Raw genomic sequence first — 21714 nt, 5'->3', positions numbered from 1 at the left:
ACCACAGTAAAAAAGGCTACTATCAGTACCACAATGCGCCGCAAGGGACGCAAATCCTGCACGGCCAGACGTGTCCCCCTGCTGAAGAAAGTACACGTCTAGGCCCGTCTGCGGTTCGCTAGGGAGCATTTGGATGATCCAGAGGAGGACTGGGAGAATGTGTTATGGTCATAAAACCAAAATAGAACTTTTTTGTGAAACACAGGTTCTCGTATTTGGAGGAAAAAGAATACTGAATTGCACCATACCCACTGTGAAGCCTGGGGGTAGAAACATCATGCTCTGGGGCTGTTTTTCTGCAAAGGGACCAGGACGACTGATCTGTGTAAAGGAAAGAATGAGTGGGGCCATATATCGAGAGATTTTGAGTGAAAATCTCTTTCCATCAGCGAGGGCATTAAAGATGAGCCGTGGCTGGGTCTTTCAGCATGACTATATTCCCAAACCCACAGCCAGGGCAACAAAGGAGTGGCTTCTTAAGAAGCATTTCAAGGTCCTGAAGTGGCCTAGCCAGCATTTCAAGGTCCTGAAGTGGCCTAGCCAGTCTCCAGATCTCAATCCCATGGAAAATCTGTGGAGGGAGTTGAAAGTCTGTGTTGCCAAACAACAGCCCCAAAACATCACTGCTCTAGAGGGGATTTGCATGGAGGAATGGGCCAAAATACCAGCAACAGTGTGGAAAAAGCTTGTGAAGAGTTACCGAAAACATTTGGCCTCCATTATTGCCAACAAAGGGTACATAACAAAGTATTGAGATGAACTTTTGGTATTGACCAAATACTTATATTCCACCATTATTTGCAAACAAATTATTTAAAAATCAAACAATGTGACTTTCTGGGGTTTTTTCCCCACATTCTGTCTGTCAGCGTTGAGGTTTACCCATGTTGACAACTACAGGCCCCTCTAATATTTTCAAGTGGGAGAACATGCACAATTAGTGGTTGACTAAATACTTATTTGCCCCACTGTATATGTATGTGAGAGGAAAATGTATGGATGTGAGAGAAAAATGTATGTGTGTGTCAGAGTGAATATATGTATGTGAGAGGAGAATATATGGATGTGAGAGGAGAATGGGTGAATCCCATTTCACCCCTTGGCCCTACCCCTTCTCCTCTGTTTTGCGCGTTCACGTGTAGGGGTAGGGCTGTCCCAATTCACGCTAATGTGCAAGGGGAGGGGTTAGGGGGAGGCCTTTCCACCCCTCCAAACGGAGGGCCATGACTACCCTCACTCCAAAAGGAGGGTTATGCGAAATTTCCCAGGGTGCAAAGCGATTACCCCGTGAATCATTTCCAAAATGGCGTAAGCAAGGAAAGAAGTACACAAATGTAAGTAGCTCTGTTTTTCCCAAATTTAACTATTTTAACCGTTTTAAGTTGTGATAACTAATGTATTGTGTGAGCGGGACTTACGTCGCAATGTGTAGTTTTTTTTTCTGCTATATACGCACATCGGCGAAATCGCTCTTTATTGCATTAATAAGGAATCGGTAAATGCATGTGAAGGTGCTGAGAAAAGTTGAATAACAACACGGTTGGCGTTTTTTTTTTAAGATTCACGAGCAATGTAGTATCATTTCCAAAATGGCGGAAGCAAAGAAAGATGTACACAAATGTAAGGAGCTCTGTTTTTCCCTAATTTAACTGTTTTAACCGTTTTAAGTTGTGATAACTGATGTATTGTGTGAGCGCGGCTTACATCGCAATGTGTAGGTTTTTTTTTTTTCAGCTATAAACGCACATCACGAAATCGCTCCATATTGCATTAATAAGGAATCGGTCAATGCATGTGAAGGTGCAGGGAAAAGTCGAATAACAACACGTTTGTTTTTTTTTAAATTCACGAGCAATGTAATGACGTCGCAATGTGTAGTTTTTTCTGCTATAAACGCACATCGGCGAAATCGCTCTTTATTGCATAAATAAGAAATCGGTCAATGCATATGAAGGTGCTGGGAAAAGTCGAAAAACAACACAGTTGTCGTTTTTTAAAATTTGTGAGCAATGTAGTAGATTGACCATAGAGAAGTTGCTTTTGAGCGACGTGTGCATCATTTTGCTGCCTATAATCACAAGTATTCATGTTCGTGAATGTGATTCACAGGGAGTCCAGCACAAACAAAAAGCCTTATCAGGTTTCGTGCTGAGAACGAAGAACGGTTGTTGAATTCAAAAGCCTCGGCCAAACAACAGTGGGAGTGAGTAATTACCTCTGCTAAGGAGGTTATGCTTTTGCCAGAGTTTGTCTGTTTGTTAGTTAGCAATTCATACGTTATCCCTCGCATTTACAACACAGGAAGCTGATCAAGGAGCTGGGGTGCAGGGGAAGGTGTCCTCCCAGTAGGTCTCCAAAAACTAGATTTTTTTTAAAAAGTACAAGGTAAACAGTAATGCCCGTTAAGTAAATGAATACTATGTACTCCTGAAATATTGTCAGCGAGCAATGAAGTACATTCATAATTGCCATCGTCTTGCTTCTTACAGGAGCTGAAAACTCCCTGCTCTGGGGGTGGGACAGACGAAGGCCAGGAGACCACCACAACGTGGCAATATTATGAGGATATGCACGCGGTGCTGGGAGGAAGGGCAGCAATGGACCCTCCACTCTTGGTGGATGCATGCGCAGAGGGGGATGCCATCATCCAAAGTGCTTTGGTAAACATACAGCCATATATTGTTTTTTTGGTTAATGTGCATGGTATGTCAAAATGTTGATGTATTGTACACACAGCCACCACTCCCTCATTCTGTAACACCTTTTTTCTCAATGGATTAAAGTGCATGCTGTAATGTAATGTTGCTTGTTCCCCTAGAACGTCGCTCAGCCCAGCACCTCCGATGCGCCATGCACCGCCACCGTTCCTGCTGTTCCCTCACCATGTCATAGTAGTCCTCCACCATCCACATCCCCATCCCCATCCCCAAAAAGAAGAAAGTCCAACCCCATACTTGACTACCTGGTGCAGGAGAGTGAGAACAGGCATGAAAATTGCTCACCTTTCGGCGAAATTCGCCGTTTTGAAGTCAAAAAGGATGACCTACGTGAATCGTGTAGATCCGAGGAGAAAAAATTTTAGGGGTGGGGGTGGGGTCGTTTGTAGGCATGTGCCAGTTACTTTCACGGATTACCATGCTATGAAAACGTCGCGGTTACAAAACCACTAAAATTTTCCGTCATACAGTAGTACGTATTCGTTATTTTTCATGTGTCGAAAATGCAGCCAGAATTAGCTTGGCGCGGCAGCGCTTACCCCATCCCCTGTTTGATGCTGCGTGTGTCAGTGACGCTATTCCAGCAAACCCAAAAACAAGCACTCCAAACGCAAGGCGTAAATTCTTCAATTTATTGATCTCTCAAATCGTGGTAACTGAAATATACCAAATGAATACATTTAAAACGTTGTACACTCGTATTTTTCCACATGTGAGTCGCTTCAACAGTTTAGCTTCATGAAAAAGTTCGTCAAAAACAAAATACATTTTCCTTTCAAATTCAATACACAAAGTTACTAAAAACTTACAAAGACGAATGATAGGCAAGGCTTAGCTAGGACAGCAACTTCATTGAGGTTAATCACAGCCGCTGAGAGAGAAACAAGTTTGTATGCGGGGAGGAAAAAAAAAAAAAAAGAGCGTCAAAGATCGCTATTTGCGACAGATGATCTTGTACTAAGCACAAATTCACATTCGCTGGAGGAGGTAAAGTATCACTCCCAATTGTTTTTAGATGAATGCATTTGCCAGCATATTGAATTTAGTGAGTAATGGTTTTCGTTTTCATATTTTGTGGTATGACAAAGTTACTGCCGTTCGTTGCAGCTTGCGTTGAACACTGCCGGAGCGTCCGGTGAAAAAATAGCTCCCGTTAAGGTAGCGTCAAGCTTGTGTATTTAACGGTAATATAAAAGCAGTGTTGTCAATAACGCGATATTGTAATGCGTAACTAATCTGATTACTTTCTTTCAGTAAAGAACAATCTAACGCGTTCATTTTTCTAAATCAGTAATCTGAGTAAAATTACTTTCCTTGATGCCTGTGCGTTACTATTTTGTTATTGCCCCATAATGTGTGTAGAATGAAGAATACTGTAGTCATGGGAGTGACATCACATGTCACATTTTTTTAATCGGGGATGGAACAAAAAGGGTCTCGTGCATTACCATGATGCGTGAGCGCTGGGAGTTTGCGGCCAAAACAACATAGCCTTGCTACCTCGCCAGGATGCAATGAAATAGGCAGGAGATATACTACAAACAGCTGCATTTGCACACTGGAAACACAGCCATTACTTCACATTTTTGTCCAGTAAAGTTAACAAAAAATATCCCCGTGCGCTGCAAACTTTGCGCTGGCTCAAAAAGACTGTCCACCGCTATAAGCATCCAATTCAAGCACCACTTGGAATTACAGCACAACAGGTAACACGACAGCCAGGACTTTTTGATACTGCTCGTGCTCAATCCTCGGTTCAAGCTCAGTTGTTGTTGAGGGTTTTGAAAGCTTAGGTTTAAAGAAATTCTAAATATCCATCTTGCCTCCTCAGCTGTAGTTTTGGCTAAGCAATGCAAACGGCTGTCTCTAAGGTTCTATAGTCACATGATCTGTTCGAAAAATAATTTTGACCCATTATGAAATACTTTGAAGGATTCCTGTTCATTTTATTCATTTGTGTTGTTTGTTTTATTGCTCTAAAACTTTTATAGACAACATTTTAAGGGCCATATTCAATGGTCTTTATTTTAAAGGGGAAGTTCAGAATTTTTTACATTAGGCTTAATCTTTGAGTTAGCCGGGGTTTAATTAGTCGTTGGAAATTATTTGAACAAATTCTGTGCAGTTTGACAGTTATTTGTTAGTTTCAGGGCTCCGGAGTGGCTAAGCTAGCGCGAGTCAATGGTGGTTGAAATCAACTCGTTCAACTAATTAAACCCCCGTTAACTCGAATATTAAGCCTTATGTGAAAAATTAAAATGGTCAAATTCGCCACATGTAGGATGTTTTGCCGACGGCGGACATTTTGGCCGAACGCCGGAACATATTTCCTCCACACCTTTCTCACCTTTTTAACCCCTGACCCATTTTCATGCCTGGAGAAGGAGCAGAAACGCCATGAGGAGACTGAGCAGAGAATGGACTGCTTTTTAGCCCTGTTTGAGCGCATGGTGGACAAAATATGTAAGTTTATGCGTCATGCACCTATTGTACACACAGCCACTAGTTCCTCATTCTGTCACACCTTTTTTGCAATGGATTAAAGCGTATCCTATAATGTTATGTCGTGTCTTGTCCCCCCAGAACATCGCTGAGCCCAGAATGTGCCATGTTCTGTTCCTGCTCCAGTCACCCAACCATCTCTTCATTTTGTTTATTGAATGTTGTCTTATGTTCATTTTTTAAATCTGGTCATATCCATACTGTTTATTTTCCGTAGTTGCACCACGCACTTTCAGACACTTTAAGCTGTAATTTGCACTGTGTTCACTATTTCTGAAAAGCTGCTAATAAAAGAAAGGAATAACAGTTTGTGAGCATGATTATCACATCAGCATCATATGAATGACTGAAACGGATATTGGTTTGGAGAGATTTATTTTACAAAATAAAAATGTAATGCATTACCTTAGAATGTAATGGGAAAATGGGAGAAAAAGCGTGCAAAAAAATAAATACATCACCAAAAACTTTATACATTGCACATCAACACACAAGCCACCACGATGTAAGAAGAGTCCATGTGCCAACCAGTATATATAGATCAGGACCTCCAGTTGCCCACCCCAACCATGGTGCTGCTCTCTCTGCAGCAGCTTTTGGACAGCGTTTATGGCTCTTCTGCTGAGGTGTAGGTACTGCCTCAAGTCTGCCTCAACATTGAACCACAACCTTAGAACAGGCATATTATGGTCGAACCGGCAATAATTTGTGGGATGACCCATCTGCTGGAAAGAAAAACATGGAAAGATCAGGCTTTTATCCTCCCAAACCAACACATTGATAGCACACACAATGCAGCGAATGTATTTATGTAATCAAATCTGAACCTAGTACAAAAAAATGGGTTCAAACCCCCCTGAGCAGCATGCTTATCCCAAATGGAAGGAGGCGAGTAACAAAAGCCACACGTTTCCTGTGCTTTTTGTTTGGTTAGCCAGGCTAGAACACTACTCCAATCAATAAATCAGCAAATCAAAAAAGGCAAGCAAATTGTTTCTGTATAACAAAATATCATGAATGTGCAGTTAAAAGGACTTTCAAACACACACACATTGTTACTTTCACACGCTAGCTCTGATGGCTACCAACCATTTGAGCTGGCTGGACATTAAAAAGTGCTCACTCACACACGTTATTTGTATTACTTTCTCATTCTACATACCCCAGCAAGATACAGCAATGCTCCCAGATGTCGAAGACGCCTTCGTCTGATGGCCTTTCGTCGATTCGACGCAGATAGGCTATTTGTAAAAATATCTTCATAGCCAAGGAGAGCGTGGGCACCACAGCAGCAGGCATGTTGGTTTAGTTCTGTCGCTGTTTGATGATGTCACAACTAGCAGAACGGACTTATGACGTACGTGAGTGTGAAGGGATGTCCCAATTCGTACGGCCAACATTTCAAGCCCTACCCATTATTGCTCCGTTTGAAGGGCCAAAGGGTAGGGGGAAGGGGTAGGGGTAGAAAAATAGAATATATGTACGTGAGAGGAGAATGTATGAATGTGAATGAAAATGTATGATTGTGAGAGTGAAAATGTATGTGTGAGAGTGAATATACTGTATATGTATGTGAGAGGAGAATATATGTATGTAAGATTGAATTTATATGTATGTGAGAGGAGTATGGATGTGTGTGAGATGGCCAGAATGAAAAATGTCTTCTACGGCCCCTCATATGTTAGTGTTCAGACCACACGCCACACTGTATGTCATCCCAGGAGGAAGCCTCTTCTAAAGACTGTACACAAGAAAGCCTGCCCGTCTCATCAGACCATAGGACATGGTTCCAGTCATCCATGTGCTTTGCTGACATGTCTTCTCATCAGACCATAGGACATGGTTCCAGTAATCCATGTGCTTTGTTGACATGTCTTCAGCAAACTTTTTGCGGGCTTTCTTGTGTACCGTCTTCAGAAGAGGCTTCCTCCTGAGGTGACAGCCATGCACACCAATTTGATGTAGAGTGCGGCGCATGGTCTGAGCAATAACAGAGCTTTTGTTCACTGTTCCACTAATGGAAATGTACCTTTGTAACCACCTGGATAATGTACATATACATTTGTCCACAGTTTTACAGACATTTTTTCTGTTAAGATTTTATTTTTGGATATAATATTCTCCAAGTATTTGACTTTCTTTTTTTTATCTCGGTGTTAAAAAAAAAAGCAAAAGCAAGCAAGCAAAATAAATAAAAAATGTCTTTGGATATAATAATCTCCAAGTATTTGACTTTCTTTTTTTTATCTCAATGTAAAAAAAAAAAAAAAAAAAAAAAAGCAAGCAAGCAAAATAAATAAAAAATAAGAAACCATATGTAACCGGGTGAACTGCGTAATGTTAACTGGTGGGAGTTGCCTGCGCACAAAATGTTGCGCTGCCGCTTTAAGAATCACGTAGGAGTTGGCAGCGCGGGGTTTGGAGTTAATGCGGAAGCGGAAAAAGGAAAGAAAGCAGTTGCGAGGAGCGGTGCAGGAAGACAGTTGACAATCAGTATACTGAGAAGCCTTGTGTTGAAACAAAATACAGTGTAATACAGGTAAACCAGTGAACTGTTAAGTGTTGGAAACGATCTGTTGTTATGGATGTTTTATTTTGACGATGTTTGCGCAGTGATGGTGCTCGACATGCGCCCAAGGATGACCGCGCTACGCAATAGTTGAAACGGCGGTGCAGCGTAAGTGGTGTTCAATGCATAGCCACGAAAAACTGTATTTGTACCCATGAAGGGAAATTAAGCAATATTATTTTGTTCCACGCTGTTTACAGGGGAGAGTTTGTTGCATGTCGCGTGTGTACGGGCGAGCACGGCACATTGGAAGTGTGGTAGGTGAATCGTTCGAGTGATGTGCACTATTTTTGTTAGCTTTGGGGATCTCTAGTGGAGTGGTGAGTGGCTAAAGAAGTATTTGTTTTTTTGTTCAGCCAGCCACTGTTGTTGTCTATTTATTTTGTTTTGAATCAATCTCATTATTTGTCTTATTAATGCTGTACAGCTTTATTTTTCTTTGATGTGCAGTCGGGAATAAAGCCCACATAAAAAAATAAAATTACTTGTTTTGGTCCAATCAATTCACCCGGCCACACAATTTTGGTGTCAGAAGTGGGATTCCCTCTAAATTCTGAGATTGTAGTTAACTAGACTGCAACCAATTAATAGACAACAACAGTGGCGAGAAGTCAGCCAATCCTGAGACCAGAAAGCTCGACGACAAGGACGTGATGGTTGGTGTGCAACCTGCGGTTGGCGTTGCTGAAGGAGATGTGTCGTCGAGAGGCTGCTGGACGGAGGAGCATTGTCTTTTTGTGACTGTTGCATATCACTGCATTAAATAAACTGGAAAAAATAACGCAGGATGTCAGTGGATGACCTGCCGGCTCAATCTGCAATTGAAGGAGTTATCCATCAAGACGACACCAGTTCTACATATTCTGATGATGGAGGTAATCCGGTGGCACAATTACAGGCAAAAATTCAAGATTTAAGTCAAAAGCATGATGCAGAATTGTCAAGCATTGCTAGTTTGGGTAATGCTTCTGCAAGGTCAATTGTGTATATTCCCCGGGAAAAACGCATTGTACCATTTTGTGGTGAAATTGGGAAAGATGTTAACACTGTTGATGAGTTCATTGAGGAAGTTGAGCGGGCAATGAGAAACCGAGGTCTTCAAGGAGAGGAACAAATAGACTTTATTCTTTCATTGTTAAAGGGTTCAGCGTTAGAGGAAGTCAAGTTTTGCATGAGAGAACAACCACAACAACTTAGTGATTTGTTTTTATACTTGAGAGAAGCGTTTAGGGAAAAATGCACAACATCACAGCTCCTTCATGCGTTTTATGCTCGTAGACAACTTGATGGGGAAGACTTGCGTGATTTCTCTCATGCCCTCTCACAACTGCTCAATTCAGCTCTTCAACAGTCGCCTCATGTGGTAGCTGATCCCCAGCTAGCTTTAAGAGATCAGTTTATTGAGGGAGTGCAAGACGCAACACTCAGACGTGAATTGCGTCGACTTGTTAGAGAGAAATCGGACAGTAGTTTATTTGATGTAAGAAATGAAGCAATAGTGTGGGCTGTCGAGGACCCCCCAAAAAGCACTAATGTCGCGAGAAACAGAAACCTAGTTAGTGACCATAGAGACCCAACCTTAGAAAATAAGGGCCAGAACAGCAATATTCCTAATGATTTGACTACGGCCCTGCAGGAAATAGTTAAAACGATAGACCAGAAGGGAAGGGCCATCAATGAGTTAACTAATGCAGTACGAGGACTCAGCATGCCGAATCCGGGTACTGGGAGGGTTATTAGAAGTGGTCGGCCAAAATTTCAACCCAGGTATACAAGTGATGGTCAACCAATATGTTTGCGGTGTGAAGGGGTGTGGCATATGGCACGACAATGCCCTGTGCATAGCACACCTGGGTACCAACCTCCTACTGCACCCAACCAGGTAGCTCAGGGAAACGGGATCCCTCCGTCGCTATGAGAAGGGCGATGAAGGGAAAGTCTGTCGGCTCAGAGAGCACTTTGACAAAAGAACACTTCCTAAAGCGGGCAGTTGGTAAATGCCCTGAGGTTGATATACAAATCGGTGGTGTTCCTTTGAGGTGTGTACTTGACTCAGGAAGCAATGTTAGCACATTGACAGAAAGTTTTTTCAGAAAATATCTCAATGGCGGGAATGAAGAATGATACTACACCGCTAAATGGCTTAAACTCACTGCAGCAAACAAGTTGCCCTTGCCGTACATAGGCTATGTGGAGTTAGATGTCCAGGCCATGGGTATCACTATCCCCGAGTGTGGGTTTCTTATCATCCAGGATGATAACAGAGATGAGGCAGACCTTTCACTTCCCGGGATTATTGAAATGAACATCACTAAGCGATGCAGGCAGTTAGCATTAAGACAATTTGATGCTGCTTCGGAGGAGGAGTTGGATTCTGTCTGACGAGAGGCTTTCCAACGAGTTCAAGAAGCAGAATTGGTGGGGAAATGTTCAACTGCATGAGTAACTGGAAGAAGCAAAGTGCGTGTGCCCTCTCTGTCAGTTGCGACCTTATACGCGAGAGGCCTCAGAAAGTCATCCAATAGCAATAGTAGCATGCTGCTCGAGTCTGGAAACACGTCACTACCTGGAGGGTTGATGATAGTACCAACTGTGATCCCTCTGGACAGTCAGGTGTTTCCCGTTCAAGTAATCAACCTTTCTGTGGAGGACATCTGGCTGAATCCAAAAACTAGACTAGGCATTCTCAGTCAGTGTCAGTGTATGAAAGGTGACCCCTATGAAGTGAAATTTCAGAGGATTTCTGCTGACCATGAGGAAGTGACCATGAGTCAAAGAGATGCTCAAAACCCAGAGAAGGATGTCCAGGGCTTACTGGATCGACTACACATTGGTGGCACGCTGGCACAACAAACAGAGTTAGGGGTGCTCCTGAAGAAGTATGCAGATGTTTTCGCGGTGCATGATGAGGACCTGGGATTTACAGACAGAGTTAAACATGAAATCCCAGTGGTGGACGACACACCCATCCAACAAGCTTACCGCTGCATACCACCTAACCAGTATCAAGAGGTCAGGGAACACATATCAGAGTTATTAAAGAAGGGTGTGATCCAGGAGAGTTCAAGCTCCTATGCCTCGCTGATTGTTTTGGTCCGAAAGTCAGATGGTAGCTTGAGACTTTGAGTTCAGCCTCCTGTAATCAACACAAATACAAGACGGGATGCATTCCCACTTCCGTGCATAGATGAAAGTCTGGATGCCCTGAGTGGTGCAAAGTTCTTTTCCACAATCGATCTTGCAAGTGGATACCACCAGGTGGCAGTGCATGAGAAGGATAAGCACAAAACTGCGTTCACTACACCTTTTGGTCTGTATGAATACCAAAGAATGCCTTTCGGGCTGTGTAACGCTCCTCCCACTTTTCAGCGGCTCATGCAGGCTACAATGACTGACTTAGTGTTTCAGATCGTATTGATCTATCTGGATGACCTACTGGTGTTTTCGCCTACTTTTTCCGATCACCTGACCAGGCTAGAGACTGTTTTGAAGAGATTGCAGGATACAGGGCTTAAAGTTAAAATTGAGAAATGTCGCTTCCTGCAAACAGAGGTCAAATTTCTGGGTCACCAAGTGACCGCCGATGGCATAAGTACAGATCCAGACAAAATAAGTGCTGTGAGACAGTGGCCCGTGCCGAGTACTGTAAAGGAGCTCAGGTCTTTCTTAGACTTCTGTAGCTATTACAGGAGATTTGTGGAGGTTTTTTCAAAGATTGCTGGACCCCTTCATGATGCTGTTAGCCTGTGTGCCCAAGAAAATAACAGGGGCAGGGCTAATCATTTGTTTCGGACAGCTTGGACACCCCATTGTCAACAGGCCTTTGAGGCTCTGAAAAAACGGCTCACCAGTACACCCACGCTTGGCTATGCAGACTTTAGGTCTGGGTGCTGTTCTTTATCAGGAAAAGGAAGGGTAGAAAAAGGTCAAAGCCTATGCAAGTCGCAGACTTAGGGGTGCTGAGAAAAACGACCAGTATTACAGCAGTATGAAGTATGAACTGCTAGCTCTAAAATGGGCGGTAACTGAAAAGTTTCGAAGTTACTTGTTGGGTTCCAAGTTCACTATCATTACAGATAATGATCCCTTGTGTCACCTTCAGACTGCAGATCTGGGGGCAATTTAACAGCAGTGGGTGGCTCAGCTAGCAGTGTTTGATTTTGACGTAAAGTATCGTCCCGGCAGATGCAATACTGCGGCTGATGCACTGTCCCGTCGGCAGTCTGCGGCTGAGCCGGAGCCACACAGTGAGAACAAGGAATATGATGGTTGCGTAGCGATATGCAGCTTGATAAAGACTGGGACAGGTTTGGGACCAGATTTAGTTGCTGCTGGGGTTGAGCTTGGAAATGTCAGACAGTTACAGGGATCACAGACAGGTGAGACAGTCAATGTGCTTGATAATACCCCCACCTTGCCGGGGTATTGTAATGAAACACTCAGAGAGTTTCAAGTTGCCGATCCAGACCTAAAAATATTCCACAAGTTTTGGCGCAGAAAGAAGAAACCCGAGTATCATGAGAGATTAGGTCTTCCTAAGACGGTGCGTTCTCTCTTGAAGCAGTGGTCACGTCACAGAGAAGAAGAGGGACTTTTGTGCCGAGTGATAGATGATGTGAACTTAGGGAAATGTCACCAATTGTTGTTGCCTGCCTGCCTCAAGGAACCAGTGCTCAAAAGTGTTCATGATCAGATGGGACATCAGGGCATAGAGCGAATGTTAGGCCTACTGAGGCAATGTTTCTGGGGAGGCATGTATGAAGATGTGGAACAGTGGGTAATGACCTGTCAGGGGTGTGTCCTAACAAAAATGCCACAGCCAAAGATCCGGGCTCCTCAAGCTCCATTCTTGGCTACCCGCCCTCTTGAGGTGGTTGCAGTGGATTTTACTGTTCTTGAACGTGCAACAGACGGACGTGAGACTGTGCTAGTTATAAGAGATGTATTCACGAAGTTGTCAAGCTTTCGCCGTTTGTGACCAAACGGCAGATACCACTGCAAAAGTCATCCTCAAAGAATGTGTCAAGTTCAAAATTAGATCCTTAGGTAGACATTGTAAAATTGCCCAAAAATAAGGAGAGAAGACACTCAGTTTTCTTTGCCAAGGAGGTCAAACATGTGACTCATTAGCCACCAAGATTGATCTAAAGGAAAAAAACCCTCCTTGGTATTTTATTTAGGGGTTTTCCCTGAACAAAATGGGCGTCGCCCTGAGGGAGGGGAAAGCAAGCTGGCGACACCCATGTGGTTTTTTATTGGCTATGTGTGTGCATGTAGGTGGAATTTAAGTGATACACGTGTGTGGAGCAAGAGCTTATGTAAACAATCAAAACAATCATATAAACAGTCAAAATAATATATAAGCAGTCAAAATAATGCAGACACTTTTAGTTATGCAACGTTAAACAATCAGCAGAATAGTCCAAACACTTCCAGTTGTGCACCGCTGTGGCCCTGGAAGATGTCCTCGGGTGGAAAATCGTCCTCGAAGGGCTAGGCGAAAGTCCAAACCCCAGGTGCTGGGGTTGCCTGGAAGGTCCAGTTACGCAACGGCGCGGCCATGAAGCCACTCCGACCCTCTTTCTACACTTTGTAACACTTAAGCATTATACTACAATCTGGTATAGCAAGCAATAATCATTTACTGGTTATATATGTAAGAAAAATATGGCAATATGTATTATTTATGGTATATACTGTATAAGCATAAGCATAACTAGAAGTAAGAAGAATATGGCAGTATGTATTATTTATGGTATATATGAGCATAAGCAAATATTCAATCAACCAACCAAGGAAACATTTAATGAATCAAACCCTGATAATTATCTCAACAGAATGTTTTCTCAAGTATGGTGTACCCGAACGCTTGCATTCAGACCAGGGCAGGAATTTCGAAAGTGCAGTCGTTGCGGAGTTATGCAAGCTGTACGGAGTGAAGAAAACGCGAACAACGCCCCACCACCCTCAAGGTAACCAGCACTGTGAAAGGTTTAATAGAACCTTACATGACCTGTTGCGAACACTTCCCCCTGAGAAAACAATGTCGTTGGCCAGAACACCTATCTGAGCTGGTGTACGCCTACAATGTAACCCCCCACTCGACAACGGGGCATTCACCCTACTACTTGCTGTTCGGAATTCGCCCTCACCTTCCCATTGATGCTCTGCTAGGCCAACAACAAATTAAGGACGACATACCTGACTGGTTACATACACACCAGGAGAGGCTTCGGGATGCCCATGCAAGAGCCAGGGAGATGACTGAGCGCAAAGCCGCAGAAAGGCTGGCCCAGCAACAGAAGGTATATTGTCCACCTGTGAATTTGGGGGAGTTTGTGTACCTCCGCTTTAGGCCTCTGGGAAGAAACAAGATCCAAGACTCATGGGCAGACATGGTGTATAAAGTTGCGGATGTTCAGGGAACGACATACACGGTGGAATCCCTGGATGGTGGACAAGTAAAGAGAGTCCATAGGTCCAACCTCAGGCCGTTGGGAGGCCCATTACCAGAGCAGAAGAGAGGTCGCTCTAGACCTGTCATGTGACCTGTTTCCGTTCCTGAGCCAGAGAGTGAGGCGGAAGATGTTGATTTTGTGTTGGTGAAAGAAGTCAGCAGTCCGCCTGATACGGAGCAACCAAACCAGAGACATGATGATTGTGTGCTGCCAAGAGATTCTGAGGGGCAAGAGGAGTGTGCTCCAGTTGAGTATGGATGTGCAGGACAACAGAGTCACCTGAAACTGTCACCGCTGGGGCCCCACGTCACTTGGGATGTCAGTATGCTTGAGCACGGACGGAGTCCGGCACCTCCTCCGGAGCACCAAAGATGGGGGGGGGGCTGAGATTTTGGGAACGTGCATTCCTACTCTACGTAGAAGTAAGGGAAACTGCAGGGAAACACAGAAACCCTTTCAATTTACCTGTATCCGCATGTAATGCTGTGTGTTGTAATCCAGATTTATTACCCCAGATTCTGGCAAGCGCGGCCCTCGATACTGCAGTTATGTCTGGTCAAGTTGGGAAGTAGTAAGTCACTGAGGACGTTGACTTTCAGCAGGGGAGAATGTAACCGGGTGAACTGCGTAATGTTAACTGGTGGGAGTTGCCTGCGCACAAAATGTTGCGCTGCCGCTTTAAGAATTGCGCGGTCACGTAGGATTTGGCAGCGCGGGGTTTGGAGTTAATGCGGAAGTGGAAAAAGGAAAGAAAACCGCCAATACACGCAGTTGGAGCGGTGCAGGAAGACGGTTGTCAATCAGTATACTGAGAAGCCTCGTGTTGAAACAAAATACAGTGTAATACAGGTAAACAAGTGAACCGTTAAGTGTTAAAAACTATCTGTTGTTATGGATGTTTTATTTTGACGATGTTTGCGCAGTGATGGTGTTCGACATGCGCCCAAGGATGACCGCGCTACGCAATAGTTGAAACGGCGGTGCAGCGTAAGTGTTGTTCAATGCATAACCACGAAAAACTGTATTGGTACCCATGAAGGAAAATTAAGCAATATTATTTTGTTCCACGCTGTTTAGAGGGGAGAGTTTGTTGCTTGTCGCGTGTGTACGGGCTAGCGCGGCACATTGGAAGTGTAGTAGGTGAATCGTTCGATTGATGTGCACTATTTTTGTTAGCTTTGGAGCTCTCTAGTGGAGTGGTGAGTGACTAAAGAAGTATTTGTTTTTTTGTTCAGCCAGCCACTGTTGTTGTCTATTTATTTTGTTTTGAATCAATCTCATTATTTGTCTCATTAATGCTGTACAGCTTTATTTTTCTTTGATGTGCAGTCGGGAATAAAGCCCACATAAAAAAATAAAATTACTTGTGTTGGTCCAATCAATTCACCCGGCCACACATAGGACATTAAAAGGGTTGAGTCTGATGCATGGTTAAAAGCCACACGTGTGCACACACGTTTGCTCTTTTTTTTTTTAAACTTGCAAATTTAATTGTTAAGAATCATATTTGTGTGTGATATCATCAAGCGCTTTACATACGCCTTCTTAAACTGGCACTTTTAAACGAACGCTTTACTACGACTCTCAAGAACTACTGTCACACTATTTACAGGAGAGCACGTCTCTGGCCGTGCATTTCGAATCTTCAGACAATCATAATCCGAGAGTAACCGAACGTCACTGTCAAGCACAGACCCCCCCGAGCAGATTGTGCACCCTGTCAAGCACAGACCCCCCCGAGCAGATTGTGCACCAGTGTACTTGTGTTGGTCCAATCAATTCACCCGGCCACACATAGACATTAAAAGGGTTGAGTCTGATGCATGGTTAAAAGCCACACGTGTGCACACACGTTTGCTCTTTTTTTTTTTTTTTTAAACTTGCAAATTTAATTGTTAAGAATCATATTTGTGTGTGATATCATCAAGCGCTTTACATACGCCTTCTTAAACTGGCACTTTTAAACGAACGCTTTACTACGACTCTCAAGAACTACTGTCACACTATTTACAGGAGAGCACGGCTCTGGCCGTGCATTTCGAATCTTCAGCCAATCATAATCCGAGAGTAACCGAATGTCACTGTCAAGCACAGACCCGAGCAGATCGTGCACCCTGTCAAGCACAGACCCCCCGAGCAGATTGTGCACCCTAAGCGGATCTTGCACTTACAACGGCAACAGTTAAGTGTGTCTGGTTGAGGGAGAATAGATTTACTTGAGTGGTAATTCTGGTTTTCCAAGCATTTGACCAATACAGGCTGAAAAGTGCTCTGACACATGTTCATTTCACCAGCATCTTGTCTTTAACTCTGACCTGAAAAAAGAGGCCTTGAAGATTCCTTCGGACGCAGAGGTATCGCTTGATGAAGAGAGCTCTCAGTTGCTGCCAGGTAAGCTTCCGTCCAGTTAAGGTGACACCATGGCCAGTTCCACTGAGTTGGTCGGTAGCCTGTTGTTCTATCCCATAGCAAAGCAAAATTGAAGATGAGATCTTGTTCATGTCTCATTTACATCTCTGAGAAATGAATCAGCAATAATCGATACGAGATTGGTTTTCTCAAATTTGTCTCATGAGAAGTAAGTCTTATACAGTAGTGAGGATTACAAGAAAAGGTCTTGAGAATAGTTCTACTGGCACGATTTTTCGATAAAGTCTTACAGTTGTCTTCTTTCAAGATCTCTCCAAGAGACAACTATGAGTACTTGTGTCGATCTCAAATGTGTCTCAATCTTATCTCAGTACTTGGAGTCACGATCTCAGTAATGTCTATGGATGAGCAAAGAATTTTATTTCTTCAACTTGCCTCAAAGCTGCCTCTTTTACTTATCTTGAGGAGCAACCTTATATTGTGCCAGTCACAAGATCTCCTTCCAGTCTATAATTGCTCATTTTGTGTTTTCAAGATTCCTTCATTGTATGAAAGAGTAGTGCCTGCCCGGACATGTCCGATCACATCCTAATTCATCTAATGCCAAAATCAAATAAATAATCAAATAATTATATAACATCTGGATCATTTAGTTCATCTTGTTCAATGTAAAAGAGATGTGACCGAAAATGTGCTCGGTGGTAGAGTAGTTGTCCCCCAACACAGAGGTTGTGGGTTCAATTCTCTGCCCTGATGAACTCGCCTAAGTGTCCTTGAGCAAGATACTGAACCCCACGTCGATATAAGTATAACACCATATATAAGCATAACACCAAATTTGGCACCGAAAACTATCCGCTGCTACAAATGCATTATCGTTTTTGGTTTCGAAGACTGAAAGTTTACCACAAAATAGTGTCAAGAACCTTAGTCCTCTTGTTTGATGACGTAATGAAAACAGGCAACACGCTGGCTGACGATGTCTCGCTAAAGCTACTGTTTGTTTTTTTTTTTAAATATACAAAAAATATATAAATGATTAAATTAAACAAAATATAATTTTCTTCATCGCTGCTACACGCTTTCTGAAGTTGCTTTCCATTGATGTGCCGTGTCACATCGAGCACAGTGCATCTGAGCCTGTGCGTGGCTCAGAGGTAAAGAAGTCGTTCCCCAACCCAGACACTGAACCCCACATTGTTGCGTCACCAGCAGGTAGAAGATGATATAATGTCAAAGTGCTTTGAGTGCCTGAAAGGTGTTGCACAAGTATAACTCCATTTTTAATTAAGAGAATTTCTCTTCTCAAATATTGCTCAAATCGGGTTTTCTCAAATCAATCTCCTTTGTCTCAATGACGTCTGCTCATTTTGACTCATCACTTGCTCCCAATTGTACCCTTAGGAGCACAAACTCAGAAACAAATAAGCAGAGAATGAGAAAAATTTGAGATTATCAAATTCGTCTCACGAGACGAGATAGCAACAGATGAGTAGCAAATTTTTTTTATGGGATGAGTGAATATTCTCATATCACTCTCACGGCACCAAATCAATCCCAGCTGGGCTTTTTCCTGTGGCCTATACTACGAAGCCGGTTTTCTGGCTTAGCAGGGTAACTTCGAGAGTAACTTTATCACGTGCGACGTAAGTTCGTGGCTATGCGAGACTACGAAAGGTGGATATGTTGGAACCGAGAAGTGTTGCCATGGCAACACACGCCACACGCCAAACCTGGTCGTGTCAGAGTTAGATCTTGCTTAACATCATGATTCCAATTAACCACGCTCTATTTAAACAGCACTCCTCCGCGGACGTGTCCTCCTGACAATGACAGCGTACTTGGACGACCCATACGACATTGGCGCGCGGATTGTGAGGGGCTCTCTCCGGAGGGCACGGGTATTTCGGGACCGCCAGAATCCGCTGGCGTACCCGGAAGATGTTCTCCATGAAAGATATAGATTTTCAGCTGAGGGAATTCTTTACCTGTGCCAACTGATCTAGGCAGACGTCACTAATGTAACCCGCCGAGTCAGGCCCTCACAACCGCGCAGATTGTGTGTGCCTGTCCGTGCGCTCTTTCGCCAGGGACACTATATGTATTCCATCGGTGATGCTGAATATCTGCGTAAGAACACTGTATGCCGTGCGATTCGGAGTGGGGTATGGAAACGCTTCAAATTGATGCATTTATAATAATCATAGAAATATGTAGACTATTTAAACATTGAGAAAACTTGCGTTTTTTTCTGCCAACTCGAGATTAAATTAAATGTCAAATCCACTGATAGGACAGATGCACAAATATAAAAGATATAAATGTTTATTGAATATGCATCTTACAGTCTTGTTTAACTGTGAAAAATCGTTACAAAAGACGGGCTTTTATTTACGCAACAACGCATGGCATCCCCGCATTTCCTTCTTCTCCTGAGTCCTCACAAATCTGACATAATTTTTTTTTTTTTTTTGGGGGGGGGGGGGGGTTGTCGGGCTCGGGCCTGCAAATCAAGTTTATTGATCGGACTCGGCTCGGGCTGGATTTTTTAGGTCCAAACTAAAAAAAAGAACATACGTATTCGTACAGTCAAGGGGACTAAACATACAATCATCCTGTTTCGTGTGGTGATGCGTGACAATTATTTCTTACTGTTAATGTCCCAAATCTTATTTTATTGTCCTGACAGCAGGCTTTATTTCTTTTCATGGACATAAGTAAACTGGCATATTGACGCATTCACAAATCACACGATCTGTAAATTCGCTGTCAACAGACCCGTTGCGCTCTACTCGTCGAAGCGGTGTTGGATTTCGCGGTGAGGGTGGATTTTAATTCCTCATAATTCCGCATGATCATCGCGCATTCCTCCTCCGTGAAGTAAGGTGCCCGTGCCGTCGTCACAAGTAGTGTTTGACTCTGGTCACCGCCCCCTTTTATGTGAACGCGCAGTAACTCTGACTGAGTTGACACAGGTTCGACTAATCAACCTCATAATCAGCGTCGTAGCACCGATTGACCACAAACTAGACAACCAGGTTTTGTCAACTCCGGTTACCCGATGGTAAACTGGATTACTTCTGGGGAGGTTGAACTCGGTTCGTAGTATAGGCCACTGGGGTCCTTGGAAGACGTTCCCAGGCGTACTTAGTGCAGCTAAACTGGAACCCTATCAGTGGATTTGACATTTAATTTAATCTCCTCGAGTTGGCAGAAAAAAACGCAAGTTTTCTCAATGTTTAAATAGTCTACATATTTCTATGATTATCATAAATGCATCAATTTGAAGCGTTTCCATACCCCACTCCGAATCGCACGGCATACAGTGTTCTTACGCAGATATTCAACATCACCGATGGAATACATATATTGTCCCTGGCGAAAGAGCGCACGGACAGGCACACACAATCTGCGCGGTTGTGAGGGCCTGACTCGGCGGGTTACATTAGTGACGTCTGCCTAGATCAGGTGGCACAGGTAAAGAATTCCCTCAGCTGAAAATCTATATCTTTCGTGGAGAACATCTTCCGGGTACGCCAGCGGATTCTGGCGGTCCCGAAATACCCGTGCCCTCCGGAGAGAGCCCCTCACAATCCGCGCGCCAATGTCGTATGGGTCGTCCAAGTACGCTGTCATTGTCAGGAGGACACGTCCGCGGAGGAGTGCTGTTTAAATGGAGCGTGGTTAATTGGAATCATGATGTTGAGCAAGATCTAACTCTGACACGACCAGGTTTGGCGTGTGGCGTGTGTTGCCATGGCAACACTTCTCGGTTCCAACATATCCACCTTTCGTAGTCTCGCATAGCCGCGAACTTACGTCGCACGTGATAAAGTTACTCTCGAAGTTACCCTGCTAAGCCAGAAAACCGGCTTCGTAGTAAAGGCCACTGGTGTGTGCAAAGTATGGCAAATAGACAAACCTACAGCAATAGCATAAATAACAACATTCTACTTTTCATTGTGAATTTGAATGTTGTGCATGAACTGAATTACTTTTTACAGTGCCTTGCAAAAATATTCGGCCCGCTTGAATCTTGCAACCTTTCGCCACATTTTGGGCTTCAAACATAAAGATATGACATTTAATTTTTTTGTCAAGAATCAACAACAAGTGGGACACAATCGTGAAGTGGAACAACATTTATTGGATAATTTAAACTTTTTTAACGAATAAAAAACTGAAAAGTGGGGCGTGCAATATTATTCGGCCCCTTTACTTTCAGTGCAGCAAACTCACTCCAGAAGTTCAGTGAGGATCCCTGAATGATCCAATGTTGTCCTAAATGACCGATGATGATAAATAGAATCCACCTGTGTGTAATCGAGTCTCCGTATAAATGCACCTGCTCTGTGATAGTCTCAGGGTTCTGTTTAAAGTGCAGAGAGTATTATGAAAACCAAGGAACACACCAGGCAGGTCCGAGATACTGTTGTGGAGAAGTTTAAAGCCGGATTTGGATACAAAAAGATTTCCCAAGCTTAAAACATCTCAAGGAGCACTGTGCAAGCCATCATATTGAAATGGAAGGAGCATCAGGCCACTGCAAATCTACCAAGACCCGGCCGTCCTTCCAAACTTTCCTCTCAAACAAGGTGAAAACTGATCAGAGATCTAGCCAAGAGGCCCATGATCACTCTGGATGAACTGCAGAGATCTACAGCTGAGGTGGAAGAGTCTGTCCATGGGACAACAATCAGTCGTACACTGCACAAATCTGGCCTTTATGGAAGAGTGGCAAGAAGAAAGCCATTTCTCAAAGATATCCATAAAAAGTCTCGTTTAAAGTTTGCCACAAGCCACCTGGGAGACACACCGAACATGTGGAAGAAGGTGCTCTGGTCAGATGAAACCAAAATTGAACTTTTTGGCCACAATACAAAACGATATGTTTGGCGTAAAAGCAACACAGCTCATCACCCTGAACACACCATCCCCACTGTCAAACATGGTGGTGGCAGCATCATGGTTTGGGCCTGCTTTTCTTCAGCAGGAACAGGGAAGATGGTTAAAATTGACGGGAAGATGGATGCAGCCAAATACAGGAACATTCTGGAAGATAACCTGTTGGTATCTGCACAAGACCTGAGACTGGGAC

At 43.5% G+C, this 21714-nt stretch overlaps 1 protein-coding gene across 1 annotated transcript in view; it reads right to left on the bottom strand.

The window, feature by feature from the left end:
* LOC130912442 (phospholipid-transporting ATPase ABCA1-like) overlaps positions 1–21714 on the bottom strand; it is a 383631-nt gene that overhangs the window by 170756 nt on the left and 191161 nt on the right. The window contains exon 24 of the mRNA XM_057830543.1: positions 16562–16704. Within this exon, the coding sequence (XP_057686526.1) occupies positions 16562–16704 (143 nt within the window). The remainder of the gene's footprint in view (positions 1–16561; positions 16705–21714) is intronic.

The sequence above is a fragment of the Corythoichthys intestinalis genome, chromosome 1 (genome assembly GCF_030265065.1).
Source record: "Corythoichthys intestinalis isolate RoL2023-P3 chromosome 1, ASM3026506v1, whole genome shotgun sequence".
Taxonomy (NCBI): domain Eukaryota; kingdom Metazoa; phylum Chordata; class Actinopteri; order Syngnathiformes; family Syngnathidae; genus Corythoichthys; species Corythoichthys intestinalis.
Note: the sequence above shows the minus strand (reverse complement) of the source record. Positions and strands in the feature narration are given on the sequence as shown.